The sequence below is a fragment of the Miscanthus floridulus genome, chromosome 11, assembly GCF_019320115.1.
Source record: "Miscanthus floridulus cultivar M001 chromosome 11, ASM1932011v1, whole genome shotgun sequence".
NCBI lineage: Eukaryota > Viridiplantae > Streptophyta > Magnoliopsida > Poales > Poaceae > Miscanthus > Miscanthus floridulus.
In genome coordinates, this window is record NC_089590.1 from 81,252,762 (window position 1) to 81,267,965 (window position 15,204).

General features: G+C 48.4%; 1 protein-coding gene across 1 annotated transcript; it reads left to right on the forward strand.

The window, feature by feature from the left end:
• Nucleotides 1–12,956: 12,956 nt before the first annotated feature.
• LOC136493177 (uncharacterized) lies at nt 12,957–13,541 on the forward strand. Its single transcript, XM_066489229.1, has one exon. It carries the CDS (start codon nt 12,957–12,959, stop codon nt 13,539–13,541), a length of 585 nt encoding a protein of 194 aa, XP_066345326.1.
• The last annotated feature ends 1,663 nt before the right edge of the window (nt 13,542–15,204 follow it).

The following is a 15,204-nucleotide window of genomic DNA, read 5'->3' on the forward strand; positions in this document are numbered from 1 at the left end:
CATTTCATATGTTTGCTTGCATGGCACAAGTTTTAAAATTCAATATCCATGCTTGTGTAGTGTATGCTAGTTGTCGGTTTGAATGATGAAATGAAAACTAGCATGTATAGGATATCTAGTGATTTCACTTCCAAATATTTCTAAAGTGGTATTGAGCTAACCATGGTGCTAAGGATGGTATATTGGTGCACTCCAATTGGTATCACACTTCAAAGATCCATCTTTTATACCTTAGCATCATGTGGTAGACATTGACTCCTATATTTCCTATCTAAGCATATGTGTAAGCTACAATCCAAACACTTAGCACATATGTAGGGGGAGTAATTGCTACCATTTGGGGTTCATGAAACTTGTCCATATCCTTTTACACATGGTAAATATGCTTGGGCAAGCAACATGGATTCAATTGAATTTCAATTCATATCTTTGTGAAAGGGTTGTCATCAATTACCAAAAAGGGGGAGATTGAAAGCTCTAGTTTGGTTTTGGTGAATTGATGAAACCCTAAGTGCTAATCTAGTTTATCAAGTGATCATGAGATAGGTAGCACACTCCAAGTGATGAAGCAAATGAAGATCATAGCATGATGATGATGATACCATGATGATAATCAAGTGCTTGGACTTGGAAAGAAGAAAGAGAAAAACAAAAAGCTCAAGGCAAAGGTATAAACCATAGGAGCTATTTTCTTTTGGTGATCAAGACACTTAGAGAGTGTGATCACATTTAGGATTGATAGCCATACTATTAAGAGGGGTGAAACTCATATCGGAATGCGGTTATCAAAGTGCCACTAGATGCTCTAACTCATTGCATATGCATTTAGGATCTAGTGGAGTGCTAACACCCTTGAAAAATGTTTGTGAAAATATGCTAGCACATGTGCACAAGGTGATACACTTGGTGGTTGGCACATTTGAGCAAGGATGAAGAAGATAGAGTTGAAGAGGAGTTAGCCGTGCTGGTTACAGAGTAACCGGACACGTCCGGTATGGTGACCGGACATGTCTAGTATTTGGCGACGAACTCCACGACCGAACGTGTCCGGTCGCCACACCGGATGCGTCTGGTGTGAATCAGAAATGCAGTGTTCGGTAGGGTAGTCGATCGGACGCTGGCAGCGTCCAGCCCGGTATGACCGGATGCGTCCGGTCGAGCGTGGATGCTTACTATACTCCACCAGACGTGTGGCTCAGCGTCCGGTCATTTGTGATTGAGCATCCAGTATGAGCATCTGGTCATCGGTAGAATGGGTAGCAATGGCTATGTTGGTTTGAACTAGATACGTGGTAGTCTGGGAGCTACCAGACACGTCCGGTAGGCTGACCAGACGCGTCCGGTATTCACGAACAGAGCATCCGGTGCTGCGTCCGGTCGATTGGACTAGAGCGTCCGATCACCCCGCGTTATGCCCAGTGAAGGGGTATAACGGCTCTATGTTTACATCTAGAGGCACTTGGTGTTCGTGTTTCACTGTGGATTTTGCTTGTTACTCTTGGTGGTTGCCGCCACCTAGACGCTTGGAGCAGCAAGGATCGTTGAGCAGAGGGTGGTGATTGTCTTCGACTCCGATCATGGTGATTGTGAGGGGTTCTTGACCTTTTCCCACTGGAGAGCCAAAAGGTACTATAGTGGATTGCTCGTGGCTTGTGTGATCCTCATCTTGTATTGGTTGTGTGGCACCCTATCGAGGGTTTGGCGTGTGAAGCCAATTAGCGCGTGAACCTCCAAGTGAGTGAATCGCCACAACGAGGACTAGCTTGCTGGCAAGCAAGTGAACCTCGGTAAAAATCATTGTGTTCATCTTTGATTCCGAGGTGATTGGTCTTCATTATTATTCATCCTTGTGATTGATTGGTTCTTTCATCTACACGGTGGTATAACACTCTTGATCACTCTCTTTACTTTACCGCAAACTAGTTAACAAGCTCTTTAGTGTAGCCAGTTGTGAGAGCTTGTTTGCTTGGTTGGTGTGGCTCTTTAGTTAGCCTTTGAGAGCACACTAACATAGGGTAGTGTCATAGCTTTTGTGTGAATCAACACTATCTAAACTAGAATTGTCGTAGGTGGCTTGCATTTTGAGTAGGCTAGCACAACACTTGCTTCGCCTTATAATTGTCTAACTATTTTATTAAGTGTTGTTGTAGAAATTTTATTAGGCTATTCACCCTCCCCCTCTAGCCATTAGGACCTTTCACCTATCCCATTAGCTCGAGTGCCCATTTCGTGGTTCTTCCTGTGGCATCTAGGTTTTGGATGACCTCACCGAGGGGGAAGGATGTCACGACTGTCACCGGATGTGACTCGAAGTAGTGGCATAGTTTCCTCTTGGTGATGAGGACGGCGTATAAAAGCTTCTAGATTTGGGGGTAGCAGGTCTTTAAGTCGGACAGGACCTTACTAATGAAGTACACAGGGCGCTGTACTTTGAGGGTGTGCCCCTCTTCTTCCCACTCCACTACCAAGGCAGCGCTGACCACTTGCATGGTGGTCGCAATATAAAGCAGAAGCGGTTCTCCATTGGTAGGAGAAACCAGGATTGGGGCCTTCATCAGAAGCAGTTTGACCATATCAAGCGCCTCCTGGGCCTCGGATGTTCATTCAAAGTGGTTGGCCTTTTTCAGAAGTCGATAAAGGGGGAGACCTCATTCGCCAAGGTGCGAGATGAAGTGGTAGAGTGCGGTGAGGCATCCTGCAACTTGTTGTACTCCCTTTATGTTCTGAATCGAGCCCATCCTAGTGATGGCTAAGATCTTCTCTGGGTTGGCCTCGATGCCATGCTCAGAGATGATGAAACCAAGTAGCATGCCCCTCGGGACCCTAAAAACGCACTTCTCAGGATTGAGTTTGATGCCATTTGCTCAAAGTTTTGTAAAGGTCTGCTCAAGATCAGCTACGAGGTGGTCAGCCCATTTGGACTTAACTATGGTGTCGTCAATGTAGGCCTCAACAGTCCGCCTGATGAGGTCTCCAAAACACTTGAGCATACAACGCTGGTATGTAGCCCAGCATTCTTTAGACCAAACAGCATTGTGACATAGCAGAACGATCCAAAGGGGTGATGAAAGATGTCGCAAGCTTGTTGGACTCTTTCATCATGATTTGATGGTAGCCGAAGTACGCATCAAGGAAGCAGAGGGTTTCGCACCCTGAGGTAGAGTCAACTATCTAGTCTATGTGCGGCAAAGGAAATGGGTCCTTTGGGCATGCTTTGTTGAGACCCATATAGTCAACACACATCCTCCATTTCCCACTCTTCTTTCGTACAAGAACGGGATTGGCTAACCACTCTGGGTGGTACACTTCCTTGATGAATCCGGCCGCTAAAAGTTTTGCGATCTCCTCGCTGATGGTCCTATGTTTCCCCTCGTTGAAGCATCATAGGCGTTGTTTCACCGGCTTGGAGCCTAGGCAGATCTTCATGGCATGCTCGACGACTTCCCTCGGGATGCCTGGCATGTACGAGGGTTTCCACGCGAAGATGTCTCTGTTGGCGCGGAGGAAAGTGTGGTACCAATGTGCACCATTTTCCCCTTGGTGCTCCTGGGGTCTATGAGAACCTCCTTAGAGCCTTCCACTGGCTCGAAGGACCCGGTCGACCTTTTAGGGTCGGGCACTTCTTTGGTGACCTCTTTTCTAATGTCCGCGAGCTCTCCAAAGGCGATGATTGCCATGGCATGATCGCAGCACTCAACCTCGCACTCATAGGCGCATAGGAAGGAGGTGTCGATGGTGATGACCACACCGAGGCCTGGCATCTTTAGCTTAAGGTAGGTGTAGTTGGGGATGGCCATGAACTTCACATAAAATGGTCATCCTAGGATGGCGTGGTAAGTTCCGTGGAATCCAACCACTTCAAAGGTAAGGGTCTCCGTCCTATAGTTGGATGGACCCCCGAAGATGATAGGTAGATCGATCTATCTAAGAGGCATGGCCTGCTTTCTAGGCACGATGCCATGGAAAGGCGCTCTGGTTGGCCGGATGCGCGATCGGTCAATGTCCATAGCGTCGAGTGTCTCAGAGTACATGATGTTGAGGCTGCTGCTTCCATCTATTAGTACTTTGGTGAGCCTCTTCGTGCCAACGATTGGGTTGACCATGAGTGGGTATCTCCCTGGCTACGAGACGCCCTCTGGGTGATCAGTCTGATCAAAGGTTATAGCGGACTCTGACCACCAGAGAAAGGTAGGCGTGGCCGGTTCGGTTGCATAGACCTCGCGACGCGTGATCTTCTGGCGGTGCTTGGAGTTGTAAGCCTCTGATCCTCTAAAGATCATGAGGCAGTCATCCGGTGTTGGAAAGCCATCATCCTCCCCCTTGGTGTCGTTCGTGGTAGGGTCGGGGTCCTTCCCATGTTCCCCTTTGTTGGAGCCTCTGGACAAGAACCGCTTCATGAGGGCGCAGTCCTTGTTGAAAGGTCCTTGTTTGGTTTTGGTAATTGAGTGACAACCTAAGTGGACTAATTGTGTTTATGTGAGATACACAGGTGATTAGTCCACAGGTACATGTGTGTGAGCAACATGTGCCATGAAGGTGAAAATGGCTTGGAGATATTGCAAAGCTCACATATGTGATGATGAAGGAGCTTAAATGCACATGAGACATGACATTGAGTCATGTGATCAAGGTGGAGAAGATCAAGACAAGACTTGGCTTGATGGACCAGTTGCAAGCGTGAAGGGCAAGTCAAAGGCTTTGGAGTGATTGACCGCGTGGCGGTGAAGCTTGAGCAAGACTTGGTGTCGATGGATGATGGCAACGGTGAAGAGCAAGTAGAGTCAAGATTGATGAACCAATATGATCATGTGATGATATGAAATGGATCATATCATTGTTGATTGTGTTGGTGCATGTGTTGCATCGACATTGAAGGAGATGAAATGGAATGCGCAAGGCAAAGGTATAACCTAGGGCATTTCATTTCACCGGTCATAGGTGTGTAGAGAAGTTTATGACCAGATTTAGGATAGATGGCTGTACTATCAAGAGGGGCAAACTTGTTTGCATATCGGTCATCTAGTGCCACTCGAGTGATCTAACTTTGCATTATCGCTAGGATCGAGTGGCGTGGCAAGTTGAGTGGCTAACATCCTTTGGGAAATGATTGTGAAAATGCTAACACACTTACACATGGTGGTGTACACTTGGTGGTGTTGGCACATTTACAAAGGAGATGGTGTTTGCAGGGTTGAGATGGGTTTGGGAAAATGAAATGCCTATTTTCTATTGCGCCGGATGCAAATTCTTGTGGTTAGCACACTTGAGCAAGGGTGAAGAGAATGGAGAAGATGCTGGCATCGGTCAACTGACCAGACGCTGGATTTGAATGCACCGGACGCTGGCAGGCTGCGTCCGGTCGCGCTGACATGGAGTGTAGCAGTAGCTGGAGAGTGACCGGACGCTGGCTGCGTCCGATCGCATTCGACCAGACACGTCCGGTCATGCTCGGGAGCTTACTAGAAACGACCGGACGCTGGGGGTTCAGCATCCGGTCAGTTGAAGCTGCTACGTCCAGTCAGGTCAAGTGACCGTTGGAACTGGGACACGTGGTCGTCTGTGAGCGATCGGATGCTGAGGTCCAGCATCCGGTCAACACGACCGGAGCGTCCGGTCGGCCCGACCGTTGCCCAGTGAAGGGGTAACGGCTAGTTTAGCCCTTGGGGCTATAAATAGAAGTGGCCTTCGGCCATGGCTGGTGCTGAGCTCCTTGGGGGACTATGTGTCCATGCTTGAGAGTGCTTAGGAGCCCTCCATCACACATATACTTGATAGTGATTATTCGATTATGTGAGTGAGCGATTCTAGTGCGATTGCATCATGAGGTTACATCGAGTGGCACTAGGTGATCGAGTTGCAAGCCGGTGGTGCTTGTTACTCTTGAAGGTTGCCACCTCCTAGACAGCTTGGTGGTGGTCTCCGTCGAAGCGTGCAAGAAGCTTGTGCGGCGCTCCGGAGAAGTGCTTGTGAGGGGCATTGTGCTCACCCCGCAGGAGCCGCGAAGAGCAACTCTAGTAAAGCGTGTCATTGAGCTACCCTCACTCAAGGGGTAGGTTCTTGCAGCGCCTGACGTGCGGGCTTAGCGGGTGATGCTAATTAGCCGCCGAACCACCAAGTGAGTGGTCGACACAACGGGGACTAGCGTGTTGGCAAATACGTGAACCTCAGGAGAAAAATCATCGTGTCAACCTTGTTCTTTCTGTTGGTTTGCATCCCCGTTACACAAGCTTGCGTTTACTTTCATATACATTAAGCTTGTGTTGTTGCTTTTGTAATTAGTTAGCTTGTGTAGCTTGCTAGTTATCTTCATGCTTGTGTAGCATAGAAGTAGCTCCCTTGCGTGGCTAATTTGGTTTGTGTAACCTTGTTAGTTACATTACTTAGTTTGTGTAGCTAAGTATTTGCGCTCTCTAATTAGGCATTGGTTGCCTTATTATTGAGCATTGCTAGTGAGCTTAGTTAGCTTTGTGCTTTTGCTTACTAGCATGTGTAGGAGCTCCCTTGTCACTTAAAGTACTAGTGGCATAGGTTTGTGTAACCTTGCTCCTAGAATTGTTTAGGAGACCTCTAAGCATGATTCTAACCTTTACCAGGTCGAATTCCTCACTCAACAGAACTCTATCTTCACAAGACAGAGAGTAGGCAAAACTGGAACCTAACTTTAAACAGCTGTAGTTCCTAAACTACTAGGCCAAATGCCATCAAATTTTGATAGGAGCTAGATACATAAATGATCTACAACTTTTGTATTCATCACATTCACAGAAAACCAAAATATCATGGGGAACTTTATAAAGTCCTCAGATCTGTCCAGAGGGACATAATGCCAACAAAATAATTATTAACTTTTGATGTAAACACATTATTTGATAAAACTAACTCTACTCACTTATTACACATATCACAAGAACACCAGAAAGTAGGGTGTTCCTCACCAAAACATTTCTTTTAATACCTTTCTTAATTTATTTAATTAATTAGAGGAAATGGTAAACATATATGCAAACTACCCCATTAAATCTACAAAAATTACAGTAGATACTACATGCCCTAAGTAGACCCCCATAAAAATTTCACACCATTTGAGCAAGTATCACAGCCTACACAAAAATGATAAGACATAATGGCTTAAAATGACATAATTATGAAACCTTAGTGAAAAGTGTCAAGCAATAGATTTCATATTTTTCCTAGCATCCTTAAGGTACTAGGATACTACCCAAAGTTTCATGGTCATAGGATTCCTAGATAATTTACAAAAATTTACACAAGTATTAATCAATGGTAAAAGGAAAATCTATAACTCAAAAACCATACATGCAATGACACTCAAATTTTTACCAGAGCTTCTACTAAGCAAGAATAGCTTACCCACAAAATTTCATAATTTTTGGATCACAGAAACTCAAGATATAATTTAAACAAGTTTGCATACATTTAAAAATACATTTCAAGTTCCTATTTAATTCATCCAAAATTTCTACATCATGTGCTCATGTCATATTTTTTTTAAATACTAGACTTCACTGTGAGTCTACCAAAATTTAAATCACAACATTTGGATCTACACATTTGGAGTTACAAAATTCACAAAACGGCATCCAAACTAAATTTAATTGAACTAGCTTATGACTCAGTAGTCACTGACGCGTGGGACCCATGTGTCAGTAGGGCCCGCTGGTCAGTGAGATGGAACAGGGGAGACGGCACGCGACGGTGCGGCGATGTTCTAGCTCACCGACAGCGAGGACTCCGGCGATGGCACCGACACGACTGTGATCTCCAAGTCCCCTTGAACCTATTAAGCTCCGTAGCTCAGCCTAATGCTGGAGCCAACTATGACGGCGGCGTTGATGGTGGCACGGCGGCACGGCTCCGCGACGAGACGCCGGTGCTAGCTGCGATAGCTCGACCTACTACGATGATAAGCTACTACATGCTACGGCGGAGCTAACACACACACTAGCGAGGCAAGGGGTGGTCGGAGGTGAGCTGGCCACGTGAGGTCACCGGCGGCGACCATGGCACGGCGGTGCACGGCCGTGTTCCGGCTCGGCCAGACCGACATTGTCGGTAACATCTTCACTAGAGCAACTACACATGATGGAGAAGACGAGACAAAAACTAGGGAAGGACGAGAGGGATCCTAGCTACCCCGACCACAGTGGCCTCGAACTCCGGCGAGGTCACGCTCATGGCGGTGGCGGCGGAAGTGGCCAATGTGCCCTTACCTAGACTCAATAGGCTTAGCTAAGAGGTGGAGGAGGTAGAGGAGGACATGGCAGAGCTTTGGGCGGGAGTTAGCTGGCAGTGGTGCCACGGTGAGCAGGCGCGAGCATGGCGGAGCTGCGGCAGCTGTTGCTTTGGTGCGGCGCCCGAACGGAGGAGGCGAAAGAGGAGGTAGAGCGTGTGCGGACGAGCTGAAAGGCAGTAGGGCATGGCTTTTGTCATGGACAGTGGGCAGCAGCGTCAGGCCGGCCACAGCATGTGGCTTGCGTGGTCAGGCGGCTGGCGACGCATGGTGCCACGCGGCCATCAAGTTCTGAATCGGCCGGTGCACTGTAGCTGCGTTTCAGAGTTCCTTCGACGCTAGACAGAGATATTTGATGGTGCTTGATCTCTTAAACCGTGACGAATCAGTGAAACCCATATACATGAAAGTTGTAAAGCTATGATAGGGCTACAACAATGCTTCAGAAATCACCAGCTAAAACTCAAAGGATCCTGAGTTACATCAAGCCAAAGTCAGCTCGATCAAACTGTCATTGAATTTTAGACTTAGAAATTTTTCCAAATGTTTAATCAGCCTTCAATACTAACTTGTAGGTCCTTTTTGAACATGTTGTGCACATTTTCATGACTTGGCTTCTAAACAAAGTTTGTTCCTTATAAAATTTTCTACAACTTTGCTTTAGGTTGCTCAGACATGCAAACACTCTAAGCTACACTTTTTAAATAGTCAAACAAAAGGGTTTAGGAGTCAAAACAAGTCAAACCACTATTTGAAATCATAATTAGGCAACATGATCAATATGAACAATGTTCCAAATGGCATTATAGGTGCAACTAAGTTACTTAAGAGAATTATTAGCCACACCACACATTGGTCACACAAGAATCAAGCATTGTATGTACTGAAACAATGAAAACCAATGAAATGTTACATTTATTTCATAGTCATGTTTCACATGTTTCATGATCTTGTTGCATAGTACTAACTAACCATGTTTCACTAAAGTGAGTTGCACATGTTGCACTTAAGTGTTGCACACTATTCATTTCATAAAAGAAACAACACACATGAAATATGCAACATGTTGCAATGTTTCGAATCATGTTTCATGTGATATAAGCTTATGAATGGATGAACAATGCTCATGTTCATGAAATGCAAGTGCAAATGTGGAAGCCAAACACCTGGGGTGTTACACCTGCGGTCAGCGGCGGCCATGAGAGAGCCCTCGCATCGCTGCTTCTTGTTCTTCTTTTTGGTGGGACGGCTAGAGGCGCCTTCACCAGTGTCCTCATCCTGTCTCGCCTTGCCATTAAGGCGATCGAAGATCGCTCCGATCGCTTCTTCACCCGAGGCGTGGCTAGTGGCGATGTTAAGGAGTTCCTTGGTGGTTCATGGACCCTTGCATCCTAGCTTGTGAACCTGAGACTCGCAGGTGGTCCCAAATAAGAAAGCCCGTATAATGTCGGCGTCGGCGATGTTAGGTAGCTCATTGCAATGCTGGGAGAAACGCAGGATGTACCCATGGAGGGTCTCACTGGCCTTCTATCGGCAATTTTTGAGGTCCCATGGGTTCCCAGGGCGCTTGTATGTGCCCTAGAAGTTCCCCACAAAGATCTCCTCTAGGTCCACCCAACTCTGGATTCTGTTGGGCGGCTAGTGTTCCAACCATGTCCGTGCCAAATCAGCCAAGAACAGTGGAAGGTTGCGGATAATGAAATCATCATTATCTATGCCACTGGCTTGGCATGCAAACCAATAATCCTTGAGCCATAGTCTAGGGTTCGTCTCCCTAGAGTACTTTAGGATGTTGGTTGGTGGTCGGTACCTTAGCGGGAAGGCAGTGTTGAGGATGTGTCGGCCGAAGGCCTGAGGCCCCGACAGGCCGGGGCTCGGGCTTCGGTCCTCACCGCTATCATACCATCCACCATGGCGAGGGTGATAGCCATGGCTAGCTCCCTCTCTCGGATCGTCGTGGGTACACCTACGAGCGTCAAGGGTGTTGTGTGTGTCTCGATTGCGGTCGAGACGCTGATGCACCGGGACCACGGTGCACTGCCCACCGCTTTGTGGCGCTTGGTGGATAGACACGTCCCTGCTAGGACGCTCTGAGAGCGTGTGCTGGATGGCGTCGATCTTGCATCGCCGAGACAATGAGCTCTCGGCCTACTGCACCACCGCATGCTCGAGCAGCGTGCGAATCTCATGATGAGCTTGATGATCCTCGGGCGTCGTGGCCTCTAGAAGGCCACAGAGCAAGGACGCTACGGCGGTGATGTTCTGGCTTGCCCGGACGAAGCGAGGGAGGGCTTCATCATCGGCGATGATTCTTCGATTCACGTCACAGGCCATGGCATGTGTGCGCCCACCGTCTCCACAGCGCTCTATCTCTTGATCGAGCTCTGCGCATTCCTGCTCGAGCTAGAGTCACGCTTCCTCGACCGGCATGCATGGCGGGGCCGCTATCTCCCTCTCGGCCTTGTTGTTGAGGTCGTTTGTTGGGGTAGCCTCCCCCTCGTGGATGCTTTTGACGTGCCCCTCGGAGGTACCCATCATGAAGATTCACGAGAGGGGTGATGGCTTCCCCTACTAGAGTCAGAGCCAGAGGGCGACTCTGGCTCCTCTACTAGGAGGTCATGGAAAGATTCTGTGATGTGTTCGATCACCCCCACGAATTCATTGTTCGTGAGAGGTGGAACCATGTGTTGTGCCACAAGGTGGCTAACGGGCGCCGCGACATTGCGGAGATCGAATGGAAGCACTGTCAAGGCGCTCTGTATGAGGTGTTCTGGAGAGAGGGGTTCCCCTCCAGTGAGCCACGCCATGTCATTGGCGTCAGAGAAGGTGAGGCGGCGTGGGTCCTCCCTGGATGGTTGGGGTCCTAGGGAGATGCTGAGCTGGTGCTCAAGCCTCTCGTAGTCGAGGCCGATGGAGGAGAGAGGTTGGATGGTGGCATGAGCCAATGCCAACTCTCCTCCCACTATGACAATGAAGTCTAGGTCCCCGAAGCGCACGTGTGCGTCTGGGACCCAGCTGATACCGTGGCTAGCCATCCATGGCCCAATATTAATATCGGAATGCGCAAAGGTCCCCTACCTGGCGCGCCAACTGTCGGTGTTTCAATTAAACACCAATGAGTAAATTTGTGTTATTGCGCGTCTGGCCCAGATAGTGAGCTAAAAAGACACAAGGTTTATATTGGTTCATGTAGAATGTCCCTACGTCCAGTTTGTTGCTGCTACTCGTGTTATTTGCACCGAAAAGTTCGTAGTAGAGGTTACAAATGGGCGAGAGAGGGACATGTCCCAAGTCTCTGATAAAAAGGTTGAATGGATGCTGAGAGCTTGGTTGCTGCTCAGCTATGTGTGATGTGTTGAATCGATCCCCCCTCTTTAGTGGGGTGCCCTGTCCTCCCTTTTATAGGACAAGGGAGAGCAGGAATTACAGATGGAAGAAAAGAGGAAAACTAGAGGCCAAGGAGGCCCTTCAAAGATGTCGGGTCTTCCTTGTCCTCTATGCGGGCCCCCCTGACATGGCAGGCGGTGCCAGGAATAGCTCTACGCCGGGTGCATGTTCGCTGATCCTGATAGAGCCGCGTTGGACGTCTGTCTGTTGATGATTCCATGTCCTGGCATTGTCAGCAAGATGTCACGTCCCATCCCGCTCTGACGGGCGGTGCGGCGGACCAGGGTGCTAATCTGCGGCCCTACGGGGAGCAGACGGCGCAGTGACCGCACGTCTGCTACTGTAGATGGTGCGAGTTTCCTTTTGGATCATAGTGGTTGTCGTATCCTTCCACTAGGATCCATGTCCGAGGGCAAATGGCGGCACCCACAACACTGTAAGATAAATGTCGGCGCCTACAACACTGTTTGGGCTCTGACATGTATGGAAGGGCTTAAAGCGCTCGTCTTGTTATATCCTGACGGTACTTTCCTGCAGACGTGCAGGGTATGGTCCTCGGTATTACAGTTGACTTGAGTGCCCTGCCTTATCTGCGCGTGTAGTTATGAAGGAGCAACATGCAGACGTCGGGCGAGGCGGAGCCAGCCTCCGGACGTCGGACGAGATGGAGTCTGCCCTCAGACGTCGGGCAAAGCGGAGCCAGCCCTCGGGAGTCGGGCAAGACGGAGTCTGCCCTCAGACATCGGGCAAGGCGGAGCCAGCCCCCAGACGTCGGGTGAGGCGGAGCCAGCCCTCGGGAGTCAGCTTGAGGCGGGGGCCATGGTCTCGGTGGACGGACGAGGAGTGACCCGGCAAACGGTGTAGTCGCGCTCTCAATCGCGCGAATAAATCAATGTTGACGGTCATTAGCTCCTCTTCGGATACTCTAATATTGGTCCCCGACCATGGTACTTTATTTTCACGGAGATTCTAGACCTCATTGATCCCAACACAGATGCAAAAAGCGTACTGCAACCAAACCGAAGAAGGCAGTGCACCTGGAGCTCCTACCCTAGCTATTCCAACTTCCAACGGCTGAGCCCCCAGAATCCACAGGTGATACAACCCATGGCAGTTGTGCACAGCCTTCTGCGTGTCTCACCTATGCAGACAGGAACAAAAGCACATAACACGGTGACACAACCAAAGCTCTCCTCCTCTTGTTGTCTCTTGTTCACTCCAGCCACCCTGTGCTAGTAGTATAAATACCCGGCAACGAAACCGCCCGCATGTCTCGTCGCCGTGTGAACTGAAGAAAGCACGAGAGCTAGCTCCATCAATGGCGCCTGCCAGCAGCACAGAGCATGCACACGTAAAGCACATCTTGCACCAGTTCCTGAAGCAGCAACAGCTGCTGCAGCACCGGCTGGAGCCCGCCGTGATGTGGGGCGGGCCAGCGACGGCGGGAGCTATCAGTCGCCACGTGCCCGAGGACGTCGCGGAGGACGACGACGCGCTCGGCGGGGCGTGGCCGCCGCGCTCGTACACGTGCGCGTTCTGCCGCCGCGAGTTCAAGTCCGCGCAGGCACTGGGCGGGCACATGAACGTGCACCGCCGGGACCGCGCCAGGATGCGCGAAGGCCACCATGGCGGCAGCGCCGCGGCTCAGCTGCAGCTCGGAGGCGCCGCGACGTCGCCGGCCACGGACGAGATGCCCCACGCCACCACGGCCGCGGCGAAGTACGCGGTGCTGTACCCGATACTGAACTCCAATGCCGCCGGCGCGGTCCTCATTCCCAGCGGCGACGTGCTGCTCTCCGGGCCGGTGGCGCTGGAGCCCGCGCACGACCGGTGCCACGTGAGCGACGATGACGAGGAGGAAGACACGGGCGTCGACCTGGAGCTGCGCCTCTGGTGGCCGTGATCGAAACATCATGGGGAGCTGATTTTTTTTGGTTGTCTTCGTGATGATGTGTGATTTTTTTTGCTCTCTTTCATAATTATTTGTCATCGAATAATTAATGGCATGGGTTTTGCGAGTTGCCATTGATTGGAAACGAATGCCCGGCGTTTTAGCACAGGGGATAAGAGAAGGACAAACAGGCCTCCGAATGGCGGAGACAAGAGGAAAAAGAGGCTGGAGTTCAAATACCAGTCAAACATAAAAAGGCCCTGGTTGCCTCGATTTAATCAGATATATTTATTTACAATAATTAATATAGTCATCAACAGGCTGGTGTGGTTGCATAGATTTCCGACAGTTTTGAGGCCGGCTGCCAACTATGAAGTCTAGAAGCCCAGCGCATCTTGAATTGTTTAACATTCATGTAACTTACAAACGGTATTTATATGTAATAGCTGTATATTTTTATTTCAATTTCACTTCGTGGTGTCATGGCGGCACACCCTTCGTGACTCAAGTAACCTCCTATTTTGTCTTAAGTTTTCAGGAACCTCGATGGTAGCTGGATATTTCATTTCATGGAAAAAACTAACAAGTCAGTTTCGATACGTATGATGAATTGATGATGTAAACGAAACTGTTATTTGACAATTTTTCAGGAGGAGTTTCAGTAGTATTCTCTAATCTCTAGCACCATGTTGTTTTAGGTCGACCTCCTTTGGCGCTCGATAGAAGCGCGCCGTCTGTATGTTTAAACTTTCTTCTTAATACAATGATACGCAAGCAAAATTTTGCGTATTCGAGAAAAAAAAAATCTCTAGCACCCTCCTGACTCTGCACCCTCAAACTCATTTCGGGCCAAATAGGGCACCACACAAGACACAACACGAAGCTGCAAGGCGATAGACATCTGGAATCACGAAGCGTTTAGCGTTAGCAAACAAATTGAAAGTACATTGACTGCATCAAGCTAATCCATACAAGTCCTTTGATTCCTCTGCTTATCACAGAACTACGACTTCAACACGACGGCTAAAAATTTTAAAGAAAATCGCACTAGTAGAAAAAGATACTAGTTGCTAATGCGATTCGTTTCCTTGCTACAATTGGTTAAAGATACCATCCAGCTTCATCTCTCCAGTTTGCATGCAGACTTTTTCCCTGGACTTAAGTAAAAAAAAAAGTCCATGCCTTATCTTAACACTTCTTGATCTGAAACTCAGCAAATTTTGAAAATTCTAACGGTGCATTCCGTCTCACCTGATGAAACTGCAACCTTATTGCTGCACCTTTTTTTTCTGGATGATGATCATGTAGCACTTTCACCTTGCACAAAACCATGTTCGTTCAAGTTTTCCACCACATGCTCATCATCACTCAATGAGGAAATCCCAATCTGCAAGTTCATTTGAATGAGTATCCAATTAGTTGACATCAAAAGTTTTAAAATATACATGCATCCCTTTAAATCGATTTGATTTCTAACAGAATCCCACACGAAAATATTTACAACAGAACTGCAGAATTTACTGAGCAGTTGTTTTTTAATCAAATGAGCAACTTGTAAATTATTGTGTAGAGTTGAGACTCGGAGCAAAAATCATAACTCAAATACTATGTGTTCAGGGAGTTGAATTATATAAATAGAAGTTCAGATAATAGAAAACTGAAAAGGTACAAGTTC